The 21430-nt window shown below is 42.9% G+C and overlaps 1 protein-coding gene and 1 non-coding gene across 51 annotated transcripts in view; both read left to right on the top strand.

The window, feature by feature from the left end:
- The first annotated feature begins 4961 nt into the window (after positions 1-4961).
- TRNAG-CCC (transfer RNA glycine (anticodon CCC)) lies at positions 4962-5032 on the top strand. Its single transcript has one exon. It is a non-coding gene; the product is annotated as a tRNA-Gly (tRNA).
- Positions 5033-5389: 357 nt separating this feature from the next.
- Positions 5390-21430, top strand: part of TIA1 (TIA1 cytotoxic granule associated RNA binding protein) — a 39915-nt gene continuing 23874 nt past the window's right edge. For 15 of the 50 annotated variants that reach the window (XR_013526515.1, XR_013526513.1, XR_013526517.1 and 12 more), the window contains exons 1-3: positions 5390-5618; positions 19164-19266; positions 21025-21123. Coding sequence is in view for 32 of the 50 variants with exons in the window: in XM_054244846.2 (XP_054100821.1) it covers positions 5593-5618; positions 19164-19266; positions 21025-21123 (228 nt within the window). In the remaining 18 variants the exon portion in view is untranslated. Of the gene's footprint in view, positions 5619-7144; positions 7275-12185; positions 12317-19163; positions 19267-21024; positions 21124-21430 lie in introns of those variants that run through there. The other 35 variants (XR_004733541.3, XR_013526519.1, XM_078349116.1 and 32 more) reach the window with 11 other exon arrangements.

A 21430-nucleotide genomic window follows, 5' to 3' on the forward strand; every position in this document is an offset into this window, starting at 1 on the left:
GGTGCAGTGGCTCACGTAATCCCAGCACTCCGGGAGGCTGAGGCAGGCGGATCACTTGAGGTCAGGAGTTTGAGACCAGCCTGGCCAACATGGTGAAACCCCATCTCTACCAAGAATACAAAAAAAATTAGCTGGGTGTGGTGGTGCATGCCTGTAATCCCAGCTTCTCAGGAGGCTGAGTCAGGATAATTACTTGAACCCAGGAGGCAGAGGTTGCAGTAAGCCAAGTTTGCACCATGGCACTCCAAGCTGGGTGACAGAGTGAGACTCCATCTCAAAAAAAAAAAAAAATGTTGGGTATATAACTAATGTTCTAGTATTATTAGTAAAGAAAAACTTTTGGCTGCATGATGTGTATAAAATGTCTGTAATCCCAGCACTTTGGGAGGCAAGGGTGGACAGATGGTTTGAGCCCAGGGATTCAAGCCCAGCCTGAGCAAAATGACAAAACTCGTCTTTATGAAAAAATACAAGAAAATCAGTCTGATATGGTGGTGTGCACCTGTAGGCCCAGCTACTCTGGAGGATGAGGCAGGAGGATCACCTGAGTCTGGGAGGTGTAGTCTGAGGTGATCAGTGGTCACGCCACTGCATTCCAGCCTGGGCACAGACTGGAATGTGCCTACCTACCAACCTCAAAAAAAAAAAAAAAAAAGTATGTACCAGGATACAACGCAACATTCATTATTTGTAATATAATAGAGTTTTTAAAAGAACCTCAATATCGCCGGGCGCGGTGGCTCACGCCTGTAATCCCAGCACTTTGGGAGGCTGAGGCGGGTGGATCACGAGGTCAAGAGATCAAGACCATCCTGGTCAACATGGTGAAACCCCGTCTCTACCAAAAATACAAGAAATTAGCTGGGCATGGTGGCACATGCCTGTAATCCCAGCTACTCAGGAGGCTGAGGCAGCAGAATTGCCTGAACCCAGGAGGCGGAGGTTGCGGTGAGCGGAGATCGCGCCATTGCACTCCAGCCTGGGTAACAAGAGCGAAACTCCGTCTCAAAAAAAAAAAAAAAAAGAACCTGAATATCCATCAATGCCACTTATGGTAGTTTATTCAATTTACCACTGAATACATTGTGGAACTTTCCTTTTATGGACAGTTTTGCAACTATTAAAAAAAACTATTAGCAGGGCGAAGTGGCTCATGCCTGTAATCACAGCACTTTGGGAGGCCGAGGCAGGCAGACCACAAGGTCAGAAGTTTGAGACCAGACTGGCCAATATGGTGAAACCCCATCTCTACCAAAAAAAATGCACAAGTTAGCTGGGTGTGGTGGTGGGTGTTTGTAGTCCCAGCTACTCGGGAGGCTGAGACAGGAGAATTGCTTGAACCTGGGAGGTGGAGATTGCAGTGAGCCAAGATTGTGCCATTGCACTCCAACCTGGGCAACAGAGGGAGACTCCATCTCAAAAAAAAAAAAAAACTATTAGGCCAGGACTGAGCACAGTGGCTCATGCCTGTAATCCCAGCACTTTGGGAGGCCAAGGCTAGTGAATCGATTGAGCCCAGCAGTTTAAGACCAATCTGGGCAACAAAGTGAGATATGTGTCTCTACAAATATTACAAAAATTAGTTGGGTGTGGTGGTGCACACCTGTAGTCCCAACTACTCAGGAGGCTAAGGTGGCAGAAACACCTGAGCCCAGGAGGTGGAGGCTTCAGTAAGTGGAGATCACTGCCACTGCACTCCAGCCTGGGTGACTGAGTGATCGTGTCTCAAAAAAAGAAAAGAAAAAAAAAGTCCAGGCGCAGTGGCTCACCTCTGTCTCAGCACTTTGGGAGGCCAAGACAGGGGGATCACTTGAAGTCAGGAGTTCGAGACCAGCCTGGCCAAAATGGTGAAACCCGTCTCTACTAAAAACACAAAAATTAGTGTGGTGTGGTGGCCCACGAATGTAATCCCAGCTACTAGGGGGGCTGAGGCAGGAGAATCCCTTGAACCAGAAAGGCAGATGTTGTAGTGAACTGAAATCAGGCCACTGTACTCCAGCCTGGGCAACAGACAGAGTGAGACTTTGTCTCAAAAACAAACAAACAAAAGTTGTTGTCAAGTAATACCTATGGTGCAACCACATTTTTAAAAAAATAACTAAAGGGCGTGGTGGCTCACTTCTATAATCCCAGCACTTTGGGAGGCCGAGGCGGATGGATCATTTGAAATCAGGACTTCGAGACCAGCCTGGCCAACATGGTGAAACCCCATCTCTACTAAAAATAAAAAATTAGCCAACTGTGGTGGCTCTCACCTGTAATCCCAGCTGCTCTGGAGGCTGAGGCACAAGAATCGCTTGAGCCCAGGAGACGGAGTTCACAGTGAGCCAAGATTGCACCACAGCACTCCAGCCTGGGTGACAGAGTGAGACTCTGTCTAAAAAAAAAAACCTAAAAATCCCAAGTGTAAATATGTGCATCTGTATAGAGTAAAATGTGAAGCATTACAGACAAATCTATTAATATTACTTACCTCAAGAAGGGGAAGATACATTTTTAATATTTTTCTTTTTTTTTTTTTTTGAGATGGAGTTTCGCTGTTGTTACCCAGACCGGAGTCCAATGGCATGATCTCAGCTCACCGCAACCTCCGCCTTCTGGGTTCAAGCAATTCTCCTGCCTCAGCCTCCTGAGTAGCTGGGACTACAGGCGTGCACCACCATGTCCAGCTAATTTTTGTATTTTCAGTAGAGACAGGGTTTCGCCATGTTGACCAGGATGGCCTCGATCTCTTGACCTCGTGATCCACCGCCTCAGCCTCCCAAAGTGCTGGGATTATAGGCGTGAGCCACCGCGCTCGGCTAATATTTTTCTTATGTATCCATTTTTTGTTTCATTTGTAATACTAAGCACGTATTACTTTTGTAACTTAAAAACTACTGTACTAAAAAAATACTTGTGCAACATCCATATAATGGAATTTTATTTGGGAATAAAAAGGAATGAAGTACTGATACATATTACAACATGGATAACCCTGAAAAGCATAAGGTTAAGTGAAAGAAACCAGTCACAAGGAACCATATATTGCATGCTTCCATTTATATGAAATACCTGGAATAGGCAAATCTATAGGGACAGAAAGACTAGTGGCTGAGACATGGGATGGGATGAGGGACAGGGAGTGACTGCTAATTGCTAAGGGTTTTTCTTTTTGAGATGAAGGAAATGTTATAAAATTGATTGTGTCTGCTGGTAGTGACTTACTGTATCAGTTTAAAGAAAAAAATTGATCATGGTGATTGTTGCAAACACAACTGTGTATAAACTAAAAAACATTAAACTGATACACACTTTATATGGGTGTCCCAAAAAGGTGTTTTAAAAATACCATCCACCATTAACATTTGTTTTATTCACCCTCAAAAAAATAGTACTTGATATCTTTGGAAATAATCTGAAGAATATGCCAGAGACTCTAAAGACAATTCCAAAAAATCCAGATTGCATTAGTCTGAAGAAACTACTTTGAAGATGACATCACCTTTTTTGTTTTGTTTTGTTTTTTGGATTTTGTCATTGTTGCTGCTGTTGTTGTTGTTGTTGGTTGGTTGGTTGTTTTTGGTGTGGTTTTGTTTTGTTTTGTTTTTGAGACTTGCTTTGTCTCCCAGGCTGGAGTGCAGTGGCACAGTCTTGGCTCACTGCAAGCTCTGCCTCCCAGGTTCAAGCGATTCTCATGCCTCAGCCTCCCTAGTAGCAGGGATTACAGATGTGTGCCACCATGCCCGGCTAATTTTTATATTTTAAAGTGTGGGGAGGGGTTCACCATGTTGGTCAGGCTGGTCTCGAACTCCTGAGCTCAAGTCATCTGCCCGCCTCCGCCTCCCAAAGACTGGGATAACAGGAGTGAGCAGCCCCACTAGGCCAACAGCATGTTTTTCAATGTGTAAATTCTCCTATGTTTAAAAAACTTTTCTTTTTTCCTTTTTGAGACCAAGTTTCACTCTTGTTGCCCAGGCTGGAGTGCAATGCCACCGATCTTGGTTCCCCGAAACCTCGGCCTCCCGGGTTCAAGCTATTATTCTCTGGCCTCAGCTCCCGAGTAGCTGGGATTACCGGCAGGCACCACCACAGCCGGCTGAGTTTTGTATTTTCAGTAGAGATGAGGTTCTTTCCATGTTGACCAGACTGGCCTTGAACTCCCGACTTCAGGTGGCCCACCCACCTCAGCTTCCACAAAATGCTGGAATTACAGGTGTGAGCCACCGTGTCTAGCCTAAACAGCTGTTTCTTAAATGCTTTTCAGTGTGCATTAAATACGCAAAAGAAATGCAAATGTAAATAAAAATCTGGCATCTGGAAATATCGTCCCCTCTCTCAAAAATCTGATTAGCATCAATAAGGCAAATTATTTTTTTTTTAAAGATGGGGTTTCACCATGATGGCCAGGCTGGCCTTGAACTCTTGACCTCAGATGATCCACCCACCTCAGCCTCCCAAAGTGCTAGGATTACAGGCATGAGCCACCATGCCCGGCCAACAAGGCAAATTCTTAATAAAATTCTTACTTTTTTAAGTAAAACTTTTTTTTCTTATTTCTTAAGTAAAATATTTTAAATTGAGATTTTTTTTTTTTTTTCTGTACAAAGAAAGTTGAAACATTCATTCAGTTGTTTGGGATGAGAGAAGATCGATTATTTATGTCATTGAAAAACAGAAGAATTATAGGTGAAGGGGAGGAAGGCAGCAAATCACACTGCCACGTGTGTACCTAAGCAACAGTCTTGCATGTTCTTCACATGTACCCCAAAACCTAAAATGCAATTTAAAAAAAAGAAAAAGAAAAACAGAAGATTATCCGAGTCACGGCACCAAAAAAGAAAGAAAAACAGAAGATTATAGACTGTCAATAAACTTTTACTTTTAAATAGGTAAATAATATATGAAAATTCTTCTCGTATGAAAATGAACGTCTGCTTTCATTTACTCCTAAATTATTCTGGCGGCCTCTTGTACTAACAGCGCCGCTGGTGTAGTGGTATCATGCAAGATTCCCATTCTTGCGACCCGGGTTCGATTCCCGGGCGGCGCACGACTATTTTGCTTACCGCTGTCTAATAAACCAGATAGCTTGAAGAATCTTGATGTATTTTTCCTCCTTTAGAAAGGCTTAGGCTTTTTACTCTCCCTTAAGGTTTCCACTCCATTATAATTAACGGTCGAAACACTCGAATCCGCAGACAGAAGACAAAAAGTTCACGCCAATGGTGAAGTAGTTAATCTTTGCGCCTGCGCAGTCTGAAACGTCCCTAGCGTAGGGTGGAAAAGCGGCTGCGCAACAAGTGAACCTATGGATTGAGATGTAGCCTGGCCGCCGGGAGGTTGAAAGTGCAAGGTTATTCTGCGCCTGCGCGTCCCGGATAACTTCGCTGGCTGCTCCTATGCTCCCGGCTCGCCGCCATCTTGTATTGGGGCTTCATTGTTTGCGCTGGGCCGGGCAGTTTAGTGTAATTGCCGCGGAAGAAGGAGGTGGAGTAACCTCTGGTCAGCCGAGAAACCCAGCTATCCCGTAGCCATAACCGCTCAAACAATTTGGGAGGTAGTGAAGGGCAGGGAACTGGACCTGGAGGCGCCGCCGCGACAGCAGCAGCCATGGAGGACGAGATGCCCAAGACTCTGTGAGTCTGGGGCAGCGATGAGGGAGGCGGGATGGTGGTCGTCCCGGAGGGAAGGCCTCGGCCCTGCGCCGCTCCCAGACTATTGTTCTCCGTGGACACCGCGATATCATGGTTTTTGTTTCCTTAGCACGCACCTGGATGCTTAGAACCAAGACCCGATCTCTAAGAGGATGAGGTGAAGGGAGACGGGGCACAACCCTATCAATGAATCCCTTCACTTTACACCATTGCGTGACCTTTGCTCTCGCCACGGGCCCTCTGTGGTCTTAGACGTGGAGAAAAGACTTTTTCATTCAGATCTCTTTTTAGAGCTCGTCGAACCTTACTTTTGTCCCATGCTTTCTTTCCTTTCCTTCTCTTTTCCCGCTTCTCCCCTTTTTTTTATTAACCTCTTCTTATCTTTACAGCCGTCTCCCTTTAATTTTACTTTTGATTTCCTACTGAAACTCTTCCTTTCATTTTCTTCTCGGTGATGGGATTTTTTTTTTTTCTTGAGGCTGCTCATACTAATTTTCAGTGCGGTAAACTTTATTCTTGCAGTTGCCAATTGGAAAAAAGCCAAGCATTTTTCTTTAACCTCTGGCTTTCCTTCTGTAGCACCCACCGACCAAAAAGCCTTACCAGACACCCCAAGGATTTGGAACTTTCACCCAGAAGGAATATATTAATTGAGGGGAAATGTATTAAATATATGTTTATAGTGGCTTACTACCGTTGTGATTGACATGGTGCTGAACGAGCGGGCCATTTTTATGAAGCAACAATTGGTAAATGCCCTAACATAATGAGATCATTTTTAGAGTTAGCGTTAAATTATCGGAGCGCGGATATTTTCTTTGTCGTTTGACTTCGTCCACTTCGTTCTTTGTTTTTCGAAGTATTATCGGATGAGTTGATCCTGCTTTTGTTGACACTTCTCGGAAAAAGAAAAGCTCAACAGTTTCTGATACAGCTTTTTGTTTATATTCTTGGAATACTGGCAGTTTGAGAGCTCCATGCATTAAAAACTCAATTTTCGGTTTCTTTTTGCAGCTTTCTAGATGATAAAGTTGCTCTGAAGTACGATGCAATTGTTTTTATTCACCTCCAAAATTTTTCCACTTTTAAGTTGCTATTTCTTGTCTATATTAGAAATGTGGTTACAGTTTTCTTACTAGATTGTCAGTTAATCTTTTAGTAACCTTGAAATTTCTTGTTTTCTCTATTCCTGAGGCTCAAAAGTATATTTTCAATAGGAAGTAGCAATTAGTGCATGACCTTTGTTTTAGGAAAGATTGTATCTGCAGATGAATACACCCTAAAAAACTGTTAGCTTCGCGGTGTTGGTGGAATCTGTTCCCCTTGCCCCTTAGCTGTAACCTTCATCAGTATTTTGGGTTAAGGCACTGCTCTTGTTTTATAATGTAAACCTAATATTCTTAGTATTAGGTTGACAATGTTTAATTTTAAAAACTGCCCGAAGTATCTGGCCACTTAACTTTTTAAATTTTTAATTTTTTTTCTTTTTTACTTTTTTGTTTTTTGAGATGGACTCTCACTTTGTCACCCAGGCTGCAAGGCTGGAGTGCAGTGGCACAATCTCGGCTCATTGCAACCTGCGCCTCCCGGTTTAAAGCGATTCTCCTGCCTCAGCCTCCTGAGTAGCTGGGATTACAGGTGGGTGCCACCATGCCTGGCTAATTTTTGTATTTTTAGTAGAGATGGGGTTTCACCATGTTGGCCAGGCTGGTCTTGAACTCCCAACCTCGTAATCTGCCCGCCTCAGCCTCCCAAAGTGCTGGGATTACAGGTGTGAGCCACTGTGCCTGGCCTGCTGTATTTTCAAAACGTCCATAATTCAACTACTTCTCATCACCTCCACCGGCACTAACTACAGTTACAGATACTGCTTTCTGTCTCACCTGGACTGGCTTCCTGACTAGGCTACTTGCTTCTGCCAATTTAAAGGTTAAGATAGGCTATACCACTACTCTGCTTAAACCCGCTTACGAGTTCCATTACTACTCAGATAAGATGGCCCTCATGGCCGGGCACGGTGGCTCAAGCCTGTAATCCCAGCACTTTGGGAGGCCGAGGCGGGTGGATCACGAGGTCAACAGATCGAGACCATCCTGGTCAACATGGTGAAACCCCGTCTCTACTAAAATTACAAAAAATTAGCTGGGCACAGTGGCGCGTGCCTGTAATCCCAGCTGTTCGGGAGGCTGAGGCAGGAGAATTGCCTGAACCCAGGAGGCGGAGATTGCGGTAAGCCGAGATCGCGCCATTGCACTCCAGCCTGGGTAACAAGAGCGAAACTCTGTCTCAAAAAAAAAAAAAAGATGGCCCTCATAAGGACCCATATGATCTGGTATTTTCTATCTCTCCTACCATTCCTATTTCTCATTCTGACCTCATTTACAACTCCTCTATGACATTCACTCTCTTCAGGCTAACCAACCAGCATGCCCTTCCCTGAAGGGGCCCTTGCATTAGCTTGCTCTTTCTAGGGTGCCCCTCGTTCAGATAGAAGCATGGCTCGCCCTCATCTTCTTCAGTTTTTTTCCTTATCAAAGAATGACCTTCCTTTATTATTCTCTGTAAATATCCCCCCCATCCTTCTTACAACACATACCCTGCATTATTTTTCTCCATAGCACTTATTACCATCTAACATAATTACTTAGGTAAATTCTTAAAAGGCCTATTATATTTACTGTTGTATCCTGAGCTCCCAGAACAGTGACAGCCATGTAGTATGCTCTTAATATTACTGAGTGAATATAATGTTTCTAGCATATTCTTAATTACTAGCAGTTATTTGGAAACATAAGTATTATCTAATAAATAACTCATTTTAGTCAACCTTGCCTTCAGTAGAATCTTTAGATAGGTCTGAATCTCAATACAGGAGATGTTATTTCATACAAATTACAAGGCCAACACTATTTGGAGAGTTGGGTAGATAACAAGAATGAAAGATAAACATGGAGCAGAAGAAAAGCAAGGCCTGCATTAGTATGTAGCAATTAATTGGGTTCCGTCTCACTCTGTCGCCCAGGCTGGAGTACAGTGGCATGATCTCGGCTTACTGCAACCTCCGCCTCCTGGGCTCAAGCGATTCTCCTCCCTGAGCCTCCTGAGAGACTACAAACATGCGCCACCCCGTCCATCTAATTTTTGTATTTTTAGTACAGACGGGATTTTGCCATGTTGGCCAGGCTGGTCTTGAACTCCTGACCTCAGGTGATCTGCCCGGCTCAGCCTTCCAAAGTGCTGGGATTACAGGTATAAGCCACTGTGCCCAACTGAAATTCTACCAGTTTTTTAAACAAATTTATTGATTACTTATGGTGGACCAGACCAAGAACATATATTAAAAGCCTTTGACTTCCAGGGTCATTAAAGAAAAAATCTTTACATTAAAATTAAAAACACTACTAGGAAAATTTAGGGATTCATTTCCTTTGTTTAGTCAAGGTTTGCCTAACTGGAAAAATGGGAGTTTTGGTTGAGGGAGGTAGAAACAAGAGAAGACTTTTAGAGTATAACTACTTTGAGGAAGAGTTTCTTGGATGATGTGTTTTAGTGAGGGATACAAGGCAAAATGAGTCATACATGTAATGGTTTGTAATAGTTTGGAGTTGAGAACAGGCCTGGCGCGGCGGCTCAGGCCTCGTGGAGGCTGAGGCAGGGAAATTGCTTGAACCTGGGTAGTGGAGGTTGCGGTGAGCCAAGAGATTGCTCCACTGCACTCCAGCTGAGTGGCAGAGCAAGACTCCATCTCAAAAAGAAAAAAAAAAAGAAAATAGAGCAACAGGAATTGCCAGTGACTTGGATGTGGCCTATGAGAATGATGTCAACAATAAATGGATTTATTTTAAAATGTATAATATCAGTCATCTAAAATGTTACAGTTTGTTGGAAAATGTAAGTAAAAATGAAAAGTCTTGAGGATGGATATCCCTTAAGATGTCTGCAGACATGGTATTAGATACATTTGTTCAAGCTGGTTTACCAGTGAAGGAGGTCCCAACTAACAAGGCAGTTTCAGCCATCTCTTGTTACAGATCTTTGTGATGGGTATACATTTGTTAAATAATACTAAGGTTAGGATGCTGATGTATATACACAAGCACTTACTATTCTACACAATTTTCTTTTCTTTTTTTTGAGACGGAGTTTCGCTCTTGTTACCCAGCCTGGAATGCAGTGGCGCGATCTCGGCTCACTGCAACCTCCACCTCCTGGGTTCAGGCAATTCTCCTCCCTCAGCCTCCTGAGTAGTTGGGACTACAGGCACGCACCACCATGCCCAGCTAATTTTTTGTATTTTTAGTAGAGACGGGGTTTCACCACGTTGACCAGTATGGTCTCGATCTCTTGACCTCGTGTTCCACCCACCTTGGCCTCCCAAAGTGCTGGAATTAGAGGCGTGAGCCACCGCGCCCGGCGCACAATTTTCTTTTTGAATTGAGATAAGGTCTCATTCTTTTGCCCAAGCTGTGGTACAATCACAGCTCACTGTAGCCTCAACGCAGGCTCAAGGGATCTTCCGACTTCTGCCTTCTGAATTGCTGGGACTACAGGCATGTGCTACCACGTCCAGCTAAATTTTTAAAAATGTTTGTAGAGAAGGGGTCTCACTGTGTTGCCCAGGCTGATCTCAAACTTCTGGGCTAAGTGATCTTCCCATCTCAGCCTCTCAAAGTACTGGAATTATAGGTGTGAACCACTATGCCTGGCATCTACACAGTTTCTTCATTGGTAAAAGACATAACTAACCTTTTCCCCCTAGGGTAACTTAGGCAAAGTGAGAGTTTTCTAGCAAATTGCAAATGTTCAGAAGTCATTCTGAGACAGTATATTTAACTCTTTTTTTTTTTTGAGACGGAGTTTCGCTCTTGTTACCCAGGCTGGAGTGCAATGGTGCGATCTCGGCTCACTGCAACCTCCACCTTCTGGGTTCAGGCAATTCTGCCTCAGCCTCCTGAGTAGCTGGGATTACAGGCATGCACCACCATGCTCAGCTAATTTTTTGTATTTTTAGTAGAGACGGGATTTCACCACATTGACCAGGATGGTCTCAATTTCTTGACCTCGTGATCCACCCGCCTTGGCCTCCCAAAGTTCTGGGATTATAGGGTTGAGCCACCGCGCCCAGCCAGTACATTTAACTCTTTAACAGATATTTATAGAACAATAAATATCACTGCAATGATATTTACTGCAACGTTCCAGGCAGTGTTCTAGACTAGCAGCTCCCAGCCTTTTTGGCAGTGGGACCAGTTTTGTGGAACACAATTTTTCCATGGTGGGATCGTTTTAGGATGAAATTGTTCCACCTCAGAACATCAGGCATTAGATAAATTCTCATGAGGAACATGCAACTTAGATCCCTTGCATGCCCAGTTCACAAATGCTACTGCTGCTCTGACAGGAGGCAGAGCCCAAACAGTAACGCTCCCTCTCCTGCTGCTTAATTCTTGCTGTGTGGCCCAGTTCTAACAGGCCATTGACCCATAATGGTCCATAGCTGGGAGGGGGTTGGGGACCCCTATTCTAGACAGTAGATAACAATTAATAAAAACCTCTTATGGAAGTTATTATTAGATAAAAAACTACTTAGAGGTTTTAATCAAATTTTCAGAGACCTTATCAACTTCTGCCTTTTTATTTATTTATTTTTTGAGACGGCGGAGTCTCTGTTGCCCAGGCTGGACTACAGTGGCGCAGTCTTGGCTCACTGCAACCCCCGCCTCCTAGGTTCAGGTGATTCTCCTGCCTCAGCCTCCCCAGTAGCTGGGATTATAGGCACCCATCACCACACCTGGCTAATTTTTTGTGTTTTTAGTAGAGACAGGTTTCACATGTTAGCCAGGCTGACTCCTGAGCTCAAGCGATCCACCCACCTCAGCCTCCCAAAGTGCTGAGATTACGGGCATGAGCCACTGCTTCTGGCTAATCCTGAAAATTTCTTTGCTTTTCTTTTTTAGAGATGGGGTTTCTCCATGTTGGTCAGGCTGGTCTTGAACTCCTGACCTCAGGTGATCCACCCACCTTGGCCTCCCAAAGTGCTTGGGATTACAGGTGCAAGCCACCACTCCTGGCCTGAAAATTTCTTATAGGCACAAGAATCAGGTAAGAGTAGACACAGATGAGATGCAGAGATAGTACAGAGTTTTTGTGTATGTGTGTGGGGGAGGGTTTTACAGAAGAATGACATGATAACCTTCATCCAGCATCCCTTAACATTAACATCTTATATAATATCAAAAATATAATTACCAAAATTAAGAAATTAACACTATAGGCTTTATTCCAATTTTTCCATTAATATCCTTTTTATATTCTAGGATCCAATTCAAGATAATACCACATTACATTTCATCATCATCTCTTTACTCTCCTTCATTCTGTGAGATGTCTTTCTTGACCTTAACACTTTTTTCTTTTTTTAGAGATAGGGTCTCACTCTGTTCCCCAAGATGGAGTGCAGTGGCACAATCATTGTTCACTTCAGCTTCCCAAGTAGCTGGAACTACAGGTGCACACCACACCCAGCTAATTTTTTTTTATTTTTTGTAGAGATGGGGCATATTGCTAAGTTACCCTGGCTGGTCTCAAACTACTGGCCTCAAGCGAACCTCTCACCTCGGCCTCCCAAAGCAGTAGGATTACAGGTGTGAGCCACTGCATCCAGCTGACACTTTGGAAGGGTACTGTTTCTCATTTTCTCCAAAATCACCATGACTTCTTTTTTCTTGACTTTGCTGATTAGAAGTAAGTTACCAAGGCTAGCTCACGCTCAGGAAGAGAAAGATTAAGTTACACTTCCTGGAAGGAGGTGTATCAAAATAATTCATAGTTATGCCGGGCGCAGTGACCCATGCCTGTAATCCCAGCACTTTGGGAGACTGAGGCAGGCGGATCACGAGATCAGCAGATTGAGACCATCCTGGCCAACCCCCTCTCTACTAAAATACAAAAAAAAAAAGCATAGTTATATAAAACCACCAGTTCATTGGTCAAAACCAATATTTAATCAATATTAAATTTAATATTTAATTAAAATTAAATTTTAATTAAAGGAGGAGGTAATTAAAGGAGGAGGTACTTTGAGGCTATGCAGATACCCTGTTTCTCCTTTTAAAGTTTAATCAGCTAGGCCTGGCATGGTGGCTCATGCCTGTAATCCCAGCACTTTGGGAGGCCAAGGCAGGCAGATCATCTGAGGTTGGGAGTTTGAGACAGCCTGGCCAACATGGAGAAACCCTGTCTCTACTAAAAATACAAAATTAGCCAGGCATAGTGGCGCATGCCTGTAATCCCAGCTACTTGGGAGGCTGAGCCAGGAGAATCACTTGAACCTGGGAAGAGGAGGTTGCAGTGAACTGAGATGGCACCATTGCACTCCAGCCTGGGCAACAGGAATGAAACTCTGTCTCAAAAAAAAAAAAAAATGAAAAAAAGTTTCATTAGCTAATGTGAGCTTCCATGGGTGGATCTTCCTATAGGAATTATTACTGTGTTGTTTTAATGGTGATTTTCTATTTCTCTCATTCTTTCCACATTTATTAACATTCTGTAAGAAAAACTATTTTTCCCTCTTCCAGGATCCATTTAAAGATTATTCATCATTGTGGTTGGTTGTCGGTGTTTTTATGTCCTTTTCTTGTGGGAGTGGGCAGTGTCTCACTCTGTCATCCTGGCTAGAGTGCTGTGGTGCAGTCTCAGCTCACTGCAACGTCCACCTCCCGAGTTCGAGTGATTCTTGTGCCTCAGCCTCCGAGTAGCTGGGATTACAGGCATGCTGCACCACCATGCCTGACTAGTTTTTGTGTTTATTTTAGTAGAGACAAGGTTTCACCATGTTGGCCAGGCTGATCTCAAACTCCTGATCTCAAGTGAATGGCCCACCTTAGCCTCCCAAAGTACTAGGATTATAGGCTTGAGCCACTGTGCCCAGCTTTGTGTTTCTTTTATTTATTTGTGTCTTAGAAATAAGGTCTCATTATGTTGCCCAGGCTGGACTCCAAACTCCTGGGTTCAAGGGATCTACCCACCTCAGCCTCTCAAGTATCTAGGACTGCAGGCTCATGCCACTGCTCCAGGGCACAATGGATCATGCCTATAATCCCAGCACCATGGGGAGCTGAGGCGGGTGGATCACAAGGTCAAGAGTTTGAGACCAGCCTGACCAACGTGATGAAACTCCGCCTCTGCTAAAAATTCAAAAACTAGCCAGGTGTGGCGCACACATCTGTAATCCCAGCTACTCAGAAGGCTGAGGCAGGAAAATTGCTTGAACCCAAGAGGTGGAGGTTGCAGTGAGCCGAGATTGTGCCACTGTACCTACAGCATGAGCAACAGAGTGAGACTCCATCTAAAAAAAAAAAAAAAAAAAAAAAGAACAGTCATCTTTTGTCTTTTTTGTTTTAGGACAATATTTTTTTGAAAAGACTGAGTTGTCTTATAAAATGTCCCACATCTGGATTGGTGGAATTGTTTTACATGTTTTATATACCCAACAACCTATAAACTTAAATCTAATTTTCAGCTTGGTTAGATTTAGGTTAGACTTTTTCTTTCTTTCCTTTCTTTCTTTCCTTTCTTTCTTTCTTTCTTTCTTTCGATGGAGGCTAGCTCTGTCACCCAGTTGGAGTGCAGTGGTGCGATCTCAGCTCATTGTAACCTCTGCCTCCTGGGTTCTTGCAGTTTTCCTGCCTCAGCCTCCTGAGTAGCTGGGAGTACAGGCGCACGCTGCCACACCCGGCTAATATTTTGTAGGTTTCACCATGTTGCCCAGGCTGGTCTCGAACTCCTGAGCTCAGGCAATCCACCCGCCTCAGCCTCCCAAAGTACTGGGATTACAGGCATAAGCCACCGCGCCCGGCTGACTTTTTCTTTCTTTTGAGATGGAGTTTTGCTCTTGTTGCCTAGGCTGGAGTGCAATGATGTAGTCTCATCTCACCACAACCTCTGCCTCCCTGGTTCAAGCGATTCTCCTACCTCAGCCTCCAGAGTAGCTGGGATTACATGCTGTGTAATCCCACACCCAGCTAATTTTTTGTAGAGACAGGGTTTCACCATGTTCATCAGGCTAGTCTCAAACTCCTGACCTTGTGATCCACCTGCCTTGGCCTCCCAAAGTCCTGGGATTAGAGGCATGAGTAACCGTGCCTCACCTGGTTAGACTTCTTTATGTAAATATTTCACAGGTGATACTGTGTGATTCATATTTTATAGAAACAGTGTCTCATTGGTCGTTACCCAACTATAACATAATTTAAAATTTGATCCCTGGGTCATAGTGGTAATAGCTGAAGCTCTCATTTTTAAGGTAAGGCTTTCCCTTTGCAACTAATTAAGTAATCTATGTGATAACTTTGATACCTTGTGACTATTTCCACATCAACTTTTCACCTCGTACTTTAAGCCTAAAGATTTGCCTGAATCAGTTATTTCTTTTTTTTGAGACAGAGTCTTGCTCTGTCGCCAGACTGGAGTGCAGTGGCGCAATCTCGGCTCACTGCAACCTCCACCTCCCAGGTTCAAGCAGTTCTTCCTCCTAGCCTCCCGAGTAGCTGGGATCACAGGCGCGTGCCACCACACCCAGCTATTTTTTGTATTTTTAGTAGAGTGGGGTTTCACCATGTTGGTCAGGATGGTCTCGATCTCTTGACCTCATGATCCGCCTGCCTCAGCCTCACAAAGTGCTGGGATTACAGGCGTGAGCCACTGCGCCTGGCCTCTTTCTACATTTATTACCTAGCAGTCTTCTGTAAAGGAGAACTTTTCCTTAACCAAAGCTATTAGATTACACTATTCAGGAGTTCCTACTTAATAGATGGGATTAATACGTAATTCTGTCTCTTTTTCAGAATAAAAACTTGGTGTAGTGATAATTCCCAGTACTGGTAAATTGCTGTTGGTTAAATGTTGCTGTTACTTTCTCTTTCGGGTACCATTCATGATCCTGGCTCACTGTAGCCTCCACCTCCTAGATTCAAGCAATTCTCCTGTCTTAGAATTGCTTCGATACTCCAACTATAGTCCCGAGTAGCTGGGAATATAGTTGCATGCCACAATGCCTGGTCAATTTTTGTATTTTTAGTAGAGATGGGGTTTTGCCATTTTGGTCAGGCTGGTCTTGAACTCCTGACCTTAAGTGATCCATCTACCTTGACTTCCCAAAGTGCTGGCCCAGCATGAGCTACCGTGCCCAGCCATTTTACCTGATCTTTAAATGTCATTTGTTATTAAGACTCAGCATTTCTTCCTTTGCCATCTTAACCTTCTCCGAAGGCTTCATGTTAAGCACTCTGTGTGTTTGTTGAATGGTAGATGGAAAGAAGAAATTGAATCCACACTTTGTGAGCTATATGAATGTTTATTTTTCTGAGGAGAAAGTCCATACCGTGTATCAAATTTTCTGAAGGGTACCTGAGAGACAAATGAGAAACTCTCCCATTATGGAGAGACTACATTCTCTGATTTCAGAACTGATAAACCTCTTAACTCTCTTATATGACTAGAGGTAATCTCATCTCAAAAATCTCATTTAAAAAACTTATTTATAAACCCTTTTCTTTTTAGAGACAGAGTCTTGCTCTGTCACCTGGGTTGTAGTGTAGTGGCATAATCATAGCTCAGTGCAGCCTCTAACTCCTGGGTTGAAGTGATCTTCCCACCTCAGTATCCAAAGTAGCTGGGACCATGCCATGGGACATAGTGCCACTATGTCCGGCTAATTTTTTTTTTTTTTTTTGGTAGAGATGGAGATCTCACTGTATTAACTGGTCTTGAACTCCTGGCCTAATCTCCTTCCCACCTCAGCCTCCAAAAGTGCAGGGACTGCAGAAGTGAGCCATTGCCCCCAGTCTAAACCCTTTAAATGAGGTTCATCGCAGTCTTATGGTCTTGTAATGCACCATTTATATTTGTATTGATTACCAACTCATAACCTGTGATCTTTCATACCTCTTCCACCAATCAGTAATGTTAAATGGAAGGGATCCCATCCCATTGTTAACATCCAAAACAACTAATAAGTAATTTACCTATAACTTTTCAAAAATGTGTGAAGTAGAAATAATGGCAATGGTTCTTAGGTTTGATTGTATAATTTTTTTTTTTTTTTTTTTTTTTAAGGTAGTCTTGCTCTGTCACCCAGGCTGGAGAGCAGTGGCACTGTCTGGGCTCATTGCAATCTCTGCCTCCTGGGTTCAAGCAATTCTCATGCCTCAGCCACCCCACCCCCCTCCCAGTAGCTGGGATTACAGCCAGCTGCCACCACGCCCAGCTAATTTTTGTTTTTAGTAGAGATGGGGTTTTATTTTATTTTATTTTTTTTTTATTTTTTAAGATGGAGTTTCGCTGTTGTTACCCAGACTGGAGTGCAATGGCAGGATCTTGGCTCACCACAACTTCCGCCTCCTGGGTTCAAGCAATTCTCCTGCCTCAGCCTCCCGAGTAGCTGGGACTACAAGCACGCACCACCATGCCCAGCTAATTTTTGTATTTTTAGTAGAGACGGGGTTTCACCTCGTTGACCAGGATGGTCTCGATCTCTTGACCTTGTAATCCACCCACCTCAGCCTCCCAAAGAGCTGGGATTATAGGCGTGAGCCTCTGCGCCCAGCCGAGAGATGGGGTTTTATCATGTTGGCCAGGCTGGTCTCAAATTTCTGGCCTCAAGTGATCCACTCACCCTAGTCTCCCAAAGTGCTGAGATTACAGGCATGAGCCACCACATCTGTCCATTATTGTATAAAATATTTTATATAACTAGTGATGATTTATTCGAGTGTTTTTTAAAGCTTATCTTCCTAAGATAAGCCTGGAAACTTAAAAACAAGCAATAGTTTTTCTGCAGGGTTGTTAAAGAAAACAAAAAGCAATAGGTTTAATTTGCAAAACCACAACTAAAACAGACTTGCACATACTATCTTCCCCTTCACTAACAGGGTATAATATATTTTCTTTTTTTCTTTCTTGAGACATAGTCTTGCTCTGTTGCCCAGGCTAGAGTGCAGTGGCATGACCTTAGCTCACTCAGCCTCTGCCTCCTGGGTTCAAATGATTCTTCTGCCTCAGCCTCTCTAGTAGTTGGGATTACAGATATGCACCACCACACCTGGCTAATTTTTGTGTTTTTAGTAGAGACGGGTTTTGCCATGTTTGCCAGGCTGGTCTCGTACTCCTGGCTTCAGGTGACCTGCCTGCTTTGACTTCCCAAAGTGCTGGGATTACAGACATTAGCCACTGTGCCCAGCTAATATATTTTCAAATAACATATTTTATATCTGTTTCAAACAGATTTTTAAGTTTTGGCAAACTTGTTAAAGTTATTCCCAAATATATACTTTAAGGCAAAGATCTGCCTGTTTTTCAAATTTAATTTTTAATAAACAGTTACAGAAACTGGTGCAGAATAAGCAAATTTAAAATGGTAAATCTAGGGCTGGGCACAATGGCTCATGCCTGTAATCTTTAACATTAACACTTTGGGAGGCCGAGGTGGACAGATCGCTTGAGCCCAGGAGTTAGAGACGAGCTCAGCAACATGATGAAACCCATTCTCTACAGAAAGTAAAAAAAAAATTAGCCAGATGTGGTGGCACACATTTGTGATCCCAGCTACTTGGGCAACTGAGGTGGAAGAATCCCTTGTGCCCAGGAGGCAAAGGTTGTAGTGAGCCGAGATTGCGACACTACACTCCAGTCTCAGCAACCCAGCCAGACTGTCTCAAAAAAAAGTAAATTGAGCTAGGTGTGGTGATTCCTGTAGTCTGTTACTTAGGAGGTTTACTTGAAGCCAGGAATTTGAGAGCAGCCTGAGCAATATAGCCAGACTGTTTCTCTTAAAAGGAAAAAAAAAGAAGAAGAAGAACAGGTGCGGTGGCTCACACCTGTAATTCCAGCATTTTGGGAGGCTGAGGCGGGTGGATCACAAGTACAGGAGTTCCAGACCAGCTTTGCCAAGATGGTAAAACCCCGTCTCTACTAAAAATACAAAAATTTCAAGTTGAACTAAGAAGAAACACACACACACACACACACACACACACAAACAAAACTTAGCCAGGCGTGGCGTGGTGGTGGGTGCCTGTAATCCCAGCTGTTCTGGAGGCTGAGGCAGGAGAATCTCTTGAACCCGGGAGGCGGAGATTGTAGTAAACCGACATCACGCCATAGTGCTCTACCCTGAGCAACAGTGAGACTCCGTCTCAAAAAAAAAGGAGGAGGCTGGGCGCAGTGGCTCACGCCCATAATCCGAGCACTTTGGGAGGCTGAGGTGGGTGGATCACCTGAGGTCAGGAGTTTAAGACCAGACTGACCAATATGGAGAGACCCGTCTCTTCTAAAAACAAAAAATTAGCCGCATGGTGACACATGTCGTTAATACCAGCTACTCGGAAGGCTGAGGCAGGAAAATCACTTGAACCCAGGAGGTGGAGGTTGCAGTGAGTCAAGATTGCACCATTGCACTCCAGCCTGGGCAACAAGAGTGAAACTCCATCTCAAAAAAAAAAAGGTAAATTGATTTTCTTTGTGTTTCAGATACGTCGGTAACCTTTCCAGGGATGTGACAGAAGCTTTAATTCTGCAACTCTTTAGCCAGATTGGACCTTGTAAAAACTGCAAAATGATTATGGATGTAAGGGTATTTTACTTAGTTAACTTTATTCTTTTTTTTTTTTTTTCTTTTACTATCTTCAGTAATGGGTATCAGCAAACTTTTTTTTTTTTTTTTAACACGTTACTTAAAGCCATTGCTTGGAAGGAATTCTTAGTTTACTGTAGTCTAAATATAGTATAAATTCTTACGTTACTATGGTCTAAATTAATAGGGAATTTAGTGAATTTGTAATGAACCTGTTTTGACAACTGAATTTAATTTGTTTTGCTAAATAATGGAAGATGAGAATAGAATAGTCATTTCTAGATCAGATGGGAACTATGTATATCTGGACTGTTTCAGGTGCATTGAGGCATCAGAAATGTTTATTTAATATGCAGTGTCAATTGGTTGGCTAATAAATTCAGCTGTTACAATTAAATTGAAAAACAGGTTTCAAAGTAATAGGCATTTGATACAGCGAAACTGTTTTTAACTTTATTTTTAAAGGTCATGATTCAAGTTTTTCTTGTATTTAGGCAATTCCTATTTATGAGACCTTAATGTATTAAAACACACACACATATTGAATTCATTCATCTAATTGGTGTTAACCCAAATCATAATATGTATAAAAAGACATTTAGAGAACACTGACCCCATTTCCCTTGCGTCTGTGTCTCCTGGGGGGGAAAAAATACTTAATTTTTTTCTTTTTTTTTTTTTTTTTTTTGAGATGGAATTTTGCTCTTGTTGCCCAGGCTGGAGTGCAACGGCACAATCTCGGCTCACTGCAACCTCCACCTCCCAGGTTCAAGCAATTCTCCTGCTTTAGCCTGCCGAGTAGCTGGGATTACTGTCATTTGCCACCACACCCGGCTAATTTTGTATTTTTAGTGGAGATGGGGTTTTTCTATGTACCTCAGGTGATCCGCCTGTCTTGGGCTTCCAAAGTGCTGGGATTACAGGCGTGAGCCACCATGCCTGGCTGGGAAGATAATTTTCTAAAGGCTCTGAGCAAGCAGAAAATTGTTGTCAGAAAGTTCATATTCTAAAACTTAAAGTTTTACTTAGCAGAGAGTCTCTTCAGTTTTCAGAGTCTATTTACCTATATTTTAAAAACAGGTTTAAGAAGGTTGGCTAAGATTTTCTGCTACTCAGCAAACTAGAAGCAGCAAGGAGCTGTGTACATTTGTAGCAGTAAAAAGTAGCATATAACAGGGAGGGGATAGAAAATCATAAAAAGCCAAAGTGAGACTTCACAGCCTAGGACTCTGGTCAAACTTTATCTATATAGCTTGAAAAAAATGCTGATACAATAATGGGGAGAAAATATCTCTATTTATAGCTATAAATATAGTATCTCTATTCTAGCTATATTTATATCCAGTTAGGATACCTAGTCATTAATATTAAATTATAGTAGTATAGTATAACTTGTTGAAGAAAATAGCTTTCTATAAAGCAGTGTGATTTTTAAGTGGTTGCTTTTTTTTTTCTTTCTACTTTTTAATTATTTTAGAGACAAGATCTTGCTGTGTTGCCCAGGCTGGATTCAAACTCCTGGGCTCAAGCGTTCCTCCCACCTAAGTCTCCTTAAGTAGCTAGGACTACAGGAGCTCTTCACCAGGCCTGGCTGTTTACTTTTTTTTTTATCCAAAATTCACTTGTGGAATGGACCATTCATTCTCCATGGCCTGATAATTCAGATGTATAAAACTTGGTTTAAAATTTTTTTTACATAATTTTAAGCTAATGGGAGAATAAAGCTTAACATTGGCTTTTGTGTTTCTTCTTCCACAGACAGCTGGAAATGATCCCTATTGTTTTGTGGAGTTTCATGAGCATCGTCATGCAGCTGCAGCATTAGCTGCTATGAATGGACGGAAGATAATGGGTAAGGTAAGCTGTCATAATTAAAGCAGGTGATTTGCACTGAAAAAATTTATGATTTTATTTCCTTTTTAGAAACATTAAATCCTTTTTTTTTTTTTTAATTTTGAGACGGGGTTTCACTCTTATTGCCCAAGCTGGAGTGCTATGGTGTGATCTCGGCTCACCACAACCTCTGCCTCCTGGGTTCAAGTGATTCTCCTGCCTCAGCCTCCTGAGTAGCTGGGATTATAGGCGCCTGCCACTACACCCAGCTAATTTTTTGTATTTTTAGTAGAAATGGGGTTTCACCATGTTATCCAAGCAGGTGTTGAAC

Source organism: Callithrix jacchus, chromosome 14, assembly GCF_049354715.1.
Source record: "Callithrix jacchus isolate 240 chromosome 14, calJac240_pri, whole genome shotgun sequence".
Lineage (NCBI taxonomy): Eukaryota > Metazoa > Chordata > Mammalia > Primates > Cebidae > Callithrix > Callithrix jacchus.